This window comes from Notolabrus celidotus, chromosome 13 (genome assembly GCF_009762535.1).
Source record: "Notolabrus celidotus isolate fNotCel1 chromosome 13, fNotCel1.pri, whole genome shotgun sequence".
Lineage (NCBI taxonomy): Eukaryota > Metazoa > Chordata > Actinopteri > Labriformes > Labridae > Notolabrus > Notolabrus celidotus.
In genome coordinates, this window is record NC_048284.1 from 22,339,252 (window position 1) to 22,347,210 (window position 7,959).

Below are 7,959 nucleotides of genomic sequence, written 5' to 3' on the forward strand. Positions count from 1 at the left end.
GCAATGAAACACTTCTTCTGCACTGCTCAGGCTTCCATGTCTGCTGCACCTGTAACCACACCTCAATCACTGATTTCAAAGCATGTGATTTACCATGGACAGCCTTTAACAAACACCTGCTGTGATATTAGTTACTGTAGTATGATGCATGTGGGGTTATTTAGCTGTTTTTACATTTGATGCCATGCTTGTACTTCAAACTGACAAACATACTGAATAGAATAGTGAATTTCCACCCTCAAAATCACAATTTATTGTCTTTCTTTAATTGAACTTAAAGCAATATCTGGTGTTGTACGGCTAATAGAAAACACCAAGAGTTGTGTTATAACTGCAATTGAGCATCCATATATAAGACCTTAAATGAAAATCTAGCATAGGAACAAGCTAATCTATAAAACCGCGGCAACATAAATTGGTCATTTTGAATCTATCAAGCTAGTAGTAGAACACTAATCACATTGTATATTGTGTGAAACACTTAATAAACAATACCGTTGCTCAGAAGAAGCTCATGTTTCACACTTCTCTGTGCTGCACCAGCTGTCAGTTATGGCACCTATTCAAAAAGCATAGGTTTTTATGATGAAAAAAAACTGTTGAGAGAAAAAACTACAGTCAGAAAAAAAAGCAGCACAGACACCGAAACAGCACTGTAATGAGCACAACAGAAAAGAGACGGCCTCATTTATCCAAGACATTGGTCACAGTTTTATTTGAATTCATTTTAAACTTGGTGTGTTTCTTTTTTTTTTCGTTGTCAAACCAGGAAGCACTTGGTCATAAAAGGAGAGAATAAAATGAACAATACTTCACCATATCCTTGCAGCCAATAAACATTTTATTAACAACATGATCACAAATACTCTGGTGTATTAGTTTTTTTTTGTTTTTTTTTTGTTCATAAGATTGCAATATCCAAAGAAGTTTATTCCACCCTCGGTTTCAGGTCAGGGCTGTGTTTTGTCTGCCACATAGCTGTGTTGGCGAAAAGGATAAAAAATCTTTAAAAATTCAGGTTAGATTATGGAAAAACAACCTTTTTGGATTAACGTTTGAATGTATTTTAAACAAAAACAAATGAAAATGACCAATATAAAATACAAAAGGCTAACATAAAATGATGTGCAATAATAATAATAATCAACATTACCATTACTATCAGATCCTCATTATCATTTCCTCATTATTACCATTGTACCTACTACACTACTACTAATCATATCAACAATACATTGACAATCATAAAAATGATGGTCATAATAATGAAAATGATAGCAATGATAAAAAAAATTATGTTTAAACAAACTTGAGAAAAAAAGTGAAACAAATAAAAATCATGAGTTTTATCCGTTTTCCTTCAGGCTGAGGACAGAGGGGCGGACTGGGCAGACAAACAGACAGAAAATGTTTAAATCAGAGGAATCAGTGCGAGAGTGTGCCCCGTCCACGTCCTTTTTCTCTAAACAGACAAACCAAACGCTACACAGACATGTCTGAGGTGTTACAGCAACGAGGCTGCGTTGCTTCAACACCGGAGCTGAACAGGATGAGTAGATATCACAGTTTGGGCCTCTGTTCCTGATTTTCCCACTTCTTCCTCCACCTCCTCCTCATCCTCCTCAGGGCCACGGCAGCTGCTGCAGGGGCAATGGTTTTTTCCAAAAGGTGGTTCATGTCGGGGGATGGTTCTGAAAGATTATGTCGTGCTAACTCGACTGAGTTCATGTCTAATGGCTGCAGGCAAAGGAGAGAAAACATGACACTGCGTTAGGTTTAGTGAAAAGGTCAGGTTGATTACACATCCTCATAACATAATGTAACAGCCTGTCTCAACTGGTCTCTCTTAACTACATAAAGTTCTACTTTACTGATTATATCACAGGAACACTATAAAACACTCACATGATCTCTGCTGACACTGTTTACATCATATTGCAATAAATTAGTTTGAGACTTAAAATATTTGTAAGAAAGTCTGCATGACAAGCTCCAGGTTTAAAGAGCAGGGAATGTCTTGATGAAAGATGCTGCTATATTACATTAGGGTAAACACAGGATCCTTTATAATGACAGAAAAAGTGGTAATATCCAGGGTGGGGAAAAAGGGGAAAACTTTCTGAGCCAAGGGATGTCATGGAGGTTAGCAATAACACGCTCCATCCTGAATTAAAGCAATGACAACCAAATGTAACGGAAACTAGATTCTCACCGTAACTGATTAAAGCAACATAAATTCATATTCATTAATGTTTACTACAGTAAGTTGTACCCTGTTTTTAAAAGGTGAACCCCCTTTGCCTAAAAAGGCATGAGTCATTTTTTTCTAAGGTTGATGATGTCATTGATGCCCATGCCAGGACCTGCACAAAACTCAGGATGTCAGAAAAGAAAAGAGAAGCACAAGAAAGGAGCTAGCTGGGGAAATTAACCCCGACAATGTCTTTCAAACAAACTTTTTTCACTCAGCCCCAAAAGCAGATCTGAGCATCAGCTAGTGTAAGTGAAAAGAGCTACCTGACATCTGCCCATGAGAGGAGGCATGAAGTGGAGCATCTGGGTGAAAAGTAGCCAGAACCAAAAACACGTGGCTGGACTGGATTATGTGTTCGTGTAGGAGAGAGAGCCAAAGCATCTTTTGATGTTATTACATCACAACTGCGAGGGTCCATTCACGGGGCCTTCCAGGGGCCCAGCATTTCGTGTGGGCGAACCTGGCAATATCTCAGTATTCGTTGTTCATTTTTTGTGTATGTATTTCTTACTGCTGTGTGCCTTTTAAGAAAATGTGAAGTGTGATTTCCAGAATAAAAATGTAGTGAGTAATAAAAAAAAAAAAATATATATATATAGTGTCTTAAACAAAATGATTCAATGAGGGTTCAATGTCAAAGAGGTGAGATTTAAAAAATGTGATCAGTATATTCTTGTTATTAATATCTATACTTTTCAACTTTGGAATCTAAAATGTATTAATACTATAATATTTTCAAAATAGTCCTGTATAACAAGAATTTTGCATACCATCGTACCAAAACACAGTTTCCATATCATGAAGAAATATTTGTTTACTTATAAGTAATGCTTTGTAATGAACCATATTTCACTGTATGTATCTCTTTGGTTAAAATAACAATGTTTTACAATAATAATGTTTCTGTCACTGCATTGTACATCCTAAAAAGTCTTATTATTTAATGATTTCAGTATGACATTGATGACTCTCCTGGCTGTTATACACATTCCTTTAACATTATTGAACACATATTTCATTAACAATCATATCCAAATAAGAATGTTATTATCCAAAGTGTTTCTATTAACTTTATCTGCCTGACTCAAAGGTTTTTTTGTGTATCCATGTTTTTAAATGCAGTTATTTTGTATTGTAGGATTTGATGTTTGAATTTTCCATTGACAAATTTTGGGACTCTACTGCAATCTAGTGGTCAGAGCTCCACATAACAGTCCAATTCCCGTCATCACAGGGTTGGGATTTCTAATTCAATGTTATTCAACATAAATTAGATGAGAGACTGTGTTCCTATGTTGACTAATCCCCCCTTTGAGTGTGAGAGAGGAAAATCAAACATACCATCAATGATTTCATCCTTCACTTTGTGCAATTCACGAAACACTTCTTCCAAGATTTCCTAATGAAAATAATGACAACATCAGAATTGATACATTGCTTGTTTTGTATTTCCTGTAAAAACGTGTACACCAAAAGACCAAAAGGAAAAACTCATATTTTGTTTGGTGGTTCAACTGAAAGCTGTGAAAGTTATTACCTGTTTCATTCTATCAAGGTCTAACGAGTCTGTGTCGCCGCCACCGGCCCCGGCCCGTACCCTGCACACAAAAACAATCATCCTCTGTTAGATGAACTGTTGTGTCTCTGCTCCACTGTTGTACCAAATAAGCTGTGTTGCTCCAAGCTCCTACCTTGAAGCCATCGCCCTGTCTGCAGAGTTGGCTCGGTCCCACGGCTTCTTTGCACCGTCTGGAAAACAGGAGAGGAGGTTAGACTGAGAAATCTGCAGGGACGTACTGACATTTCAACAGAGCAGATTCTTATCCCGAGTACAGTACAGTACAAATATGCAGTGACACTTTGGATATCAAATTCCTGCATTTAGCAGAGTATCCTCAAGATGTACCTTACATCTGTGAAGTCATCATATTCATACTTCTTTTTTTGGTTCTTTGTTTTGGGGCATTTTTACCTTAATTAGATAGAACGGCAGGAAATGTGGGGAATGATAACATCTGAACTTAGGGTGCAGGCTTAAATTGCAAGGCCAACCAGGGCCCTAATTAGATTCATAATTAAGTTTATGTAGTGCCCCTTTGTTAATGTGTAAAAATCCTGCCTTTGAATCTGACATGTCTAAAATTTACAGAACAGTATTTTGACAAAAAGAAGCTTAAAATCTGTAAAAGTATCCATAATGGGGAAAAAGTGCTGCTATAAGAGATATTTTTTACTTACATTTTACTAAAAATGAGATCATCATGAGAGGGATTATTACTTATTCATTCACTTATTTAATGAAATAAATGAAGCTTAATTTAAAGTTAAGAGGCCTTTTCATGCATTTGTAGAGAGGATAGAACAGGAGATACAGTCAGAAAACAGGGATGAGGACAGTAGCCTCTGTACATGGGGCATGTGGTTTAACCGCTTAGCTGAACCAGTGCGCCAAAGTGGAGATTATTTTAATTATTATCATTATTATTTTAAAAGTTGTATTTATGGGCATTTTCACCTTTAATTGATAGGACAGCTGAAGAGAACCAGGATATTAACCAGCGACTGCTGCAATGAGGACTACAGCCTCTGTACATGGGGTGCACTGACACTGAAAAAACTAGGCCATCAGCGTCCCATTAATTACTTTACATTTAAGAAGGTATTCCTACATAAATGCTTTATATTTTATAAGCTTGTTTTATAATTCAAATGTAAAATCCTCATATGTAACTATTAACTAAAGCAATTAAACAAAATGTATTATCGTATGTAAAGAGTCTATAAGTGAATCCTAGTATTGTGAAGCAGTAAACAGTCAAAATTCAAAACCCTCAACATCCCACTCAAGTATTTGAGTGAATGCACTTTTCTCTTCCTCTGCATCACCACAGTGTATGATGTGTTATTCTCTCTATGTTTTATACTGCCTTTAGTTTGAGAGTGAGGCTCTCACTGGGAAGATAAGCATTTCATTTTTAAGGAAACCTTAGTCATATCAAGAGGCATCATAACATCTTTCATGACTTATTACCCAGAGCAAATAAATAATGTATGCAGAGGTTGACTGCTGAACATAAAAAAGTCTCTTTTTCACTGTCAGTCGGGCACTGCGTGTTTATTTTATGTTCTCTTTTTTAGATTATTTTTGTAGCATTTGCTTTTTTTTTTTAGATAGGACAGTGGATAGAGACATAAGATACAGGGAAAGAGAGTGAAATTAACATACACCAAAAGGCAGAGAGCTGTAGTCCAACTCAGGGATTCCCCACTTTTGGATACATTAAAGCTAAGGACAAATCATTAAACATCCACTGAACGTTTGGTTTGTTGTGCTCAGTTTTCCTACCTGTAGCATTCTGTCCGCGGGTGCTGGGTGACGCAGAATTTGGGTCATCCTAAAGGAAGTTACAAGGATTAATAAGCATTCATTTGTGTAATAACATCATATTAACATATTATTATCATCTTAAATACTGAACATCACATGAAAATCATTACAGTTTTTAAATCACTCACATTTTGGCTGTCGTCAGGCTTCTCTGAAGCTGCTTTCCTTCTGGGAGAAAGAAGAAGCCTCAAGTAAGAACAGTCAATGTCAGGGTTTCATTGAGTTTAAATAAAATGAATCCTTAACCACACATTGATTTTAAGGCTTCAGAGACTACTTATGTATTGATGCAAATCAGTAATGTGGTTTCTGGACTCATCACTCTGACCTTCGTGCTAACAGAGCGTTCATCTCCTCCATCAGTCCTCCGCTTCCTCCACTCGTCCGGTTGGCATCGTTTTTGGCGCTTGAAGAGCTGTCTTCAGACTGAGGAGAGGAGAGGAACCTCATTTAGCTCTATGCATTACTTTCAAATATAGAATGGTTAACTGATCAAATATGTGAGCTATGTCAGGTGGCTCATAATGCTGTTACATCTTGTCTGACTTGAAGGAGATTCATCAACACATCAAAGATAAACTGTGTCTCACTCTTTGAACGCGCCGCAGTTTGGCTCCTGCAATCATAGCAGCAAGACCTGTCGCTGCCGGAGGCTCATCCCCGAAACTCCCTCCACCGAGGGGAAGAGGAGGAGGGAGAGGAGGCTGGGGTGCCATTACTGAGGGTGGTGGAGGTCCCGGCGGAGGTGGAGGCGGAGGAGGACCACCCATGTTCATGTTCATAGGAGGAGGTACTACAGGGGGCGCCACTGAGAGAACAGCAGGGTGGCCTTGGAAAGGAGAACCTGAAGGGAGAGTGTGAGGTGATCTGTAAATTATAATCATCTATTTTTGGTTCAGGTGATCTTTATTTAAAACAAAATCTTTCCTGTAAGAAGAAATGGGTCTTTGGCTCGAGTACCTGAGTTGGACGACCGCCGCTCCCGCTCCATATGTGCCTGCATCTGCTGCTGCTGCTCCATCATCTGCCTAAAGGGACAGAGAGGAAACACATGATTTCACAAATGTCACGTCTTATCTGCCATTCTGTCATTTCACTGTCCCACAGGAGCTGCGCAGCCACCTCACAGCAGCAGCCAGAGAAAAGTCCTTCTGCCTCAAACTTCAAACAGCAGGTTCAGAGAAAAGTGACACACTGCAAAGGCTCAAACTCAGTGATGACTGCAGGATGTTTTTGTACACAAACAAAACTAAAAATAGTCAGGATAAAGTTTTCACGAAAACACATTTTTGGCCATTTTTTTCAGTATGAAAAATGACAAAATGTCCTCTTTTCTTCAGAGGTCTTTGATATTGTTTGCACTCTCACATTAATTCTGAATATATATCCAGGACACATTGTTTTTTTTTAGTTACACAACATGGACGAATGTCAAACATGTCAGGAGAAAGCTGCCTAATAAGCAAGCAGAACAACCTTCACGTCCTCTTGGGTCATGCTCATGCCCTGAAGAAGTAAAATCTAATCTTGAATCTGCTTTATGCTGGGCTTTGGACTGGAACATATCTGTTTTGTTGTCATTTACTTACTAAATGTGTTCTCTGTCACTCGTCAGGTAGCCTACTGACACTTGAGCCTTTTTGCAGGGACTGCTGACTATTTGAAAGAATCCTCATAGAGGGGCTTTCAAGCAAAAACAATTAGCAGAAAGATGCTAAAACTCTTCACACAGGCCGGCAACTCCTGTCGGCTGAGGATTATGTGTAGGTTCATCACTGCTAGTATTACAATTTCCATAATTTTGTGGCCAATTGACCCTTTACACATCAAAAAGTTTGATGTGTAAAGGGTCCAAATAAATTATATTGTTTTAATTTTGCTACAAGGTAAAAGAAAAATGTTACCAAATTGGTTTAAAGCTCCTGATAGGAGTTTTAGCTGGTTATGAAACGCACTCAGAGTCAATCAGCAACAAGATTTATTATTTCTATATGGTCATTTTTCAAGCCTGAAACGGCTGCCATGAGGTACGTGTCAGACAAAGTGAGTACCTGCAACCTGCTTCCTTTACATTTTCAGGAGCTAGAGATATGTTTTGGAAGACATTAGGATGTTATATATTTTGTTAAGAAACAACACCACTTCCATATGTATAGGACAAAGTCAGCAATGAGGTAAGAGCTACCACTTTGTTCATGCAAAGATTAATGAAGAGTTCCCCAGAGGAGCTTTAACAATGGAAAGAAGCAAACGACAGTCATGAAAATGAACACTTTAGGATTAAACATCATTGAGATTTTTATTGTTCATGCTCAAG

General features: G+C 38.0%; 1 protein-coding gene across 4 annotated transcripts in view; it reads right to left on the minus strand.

The window, feature by feature from the left end:
* Nucleotides 1-684: 684 nt before the first annotated feature.
* evlb (Enah/Vasp-like b) overlaps nucleotides 685-7,959 on the minus strand; it is a 65,932-nt gene continuing 58,657 nt past the window's right edge. For 3 of the 4 annotated variants that reach the window (XM_034698822.1, XM_034698825.1, XM_034698824.1), the window contains exons 5-13: nucleotides 6,603-6,670; nucleotides 6,233-6,486; nucleotides 5,971-6,068; nucleotides 5,771-5,810; nucleotides 5,601-5,649; nucleotides 3,946-4,003; nucleotides 3,792-3,852; nucleotides 3,596-3,653; nucleotides 685-1,737 (exon numbers count right to left, since the gene is read on the minus strand). In XM_034698822.1, the coding sequence (XP_034554713.1) occupies nucleotides 1,700-1,737; nucleotides 3,596-3,653; nucleotides 3,792-3,852; nucleotides 3,946-4,003; nucleotides 5,601-5,649; nucleotides 5,771-5,810; nucleotides 5,971-6,068; nucleotides 6,233-6,486; nucleotides 6,603-6,670 (724 nt within the window). In that variant the 3' untranslated portion in view covers nucleotides 685-1,699. The remainder of the gene's footprint in view (nucleotides 1,738-3,595; nucleotides 3,654-3,791; nucleotides 3,853-3,945; nucleotides 4,004-5,600; nucleotides 5,650-5,770; nucleotides 5,811-5,970; nucleotides 6,069-6,232; nucleotides 6,487-6,602; nucleotides 6,671-7,959) is intronic. The other variant, XM_034698823.1, reaches the window with a different exon arrangement.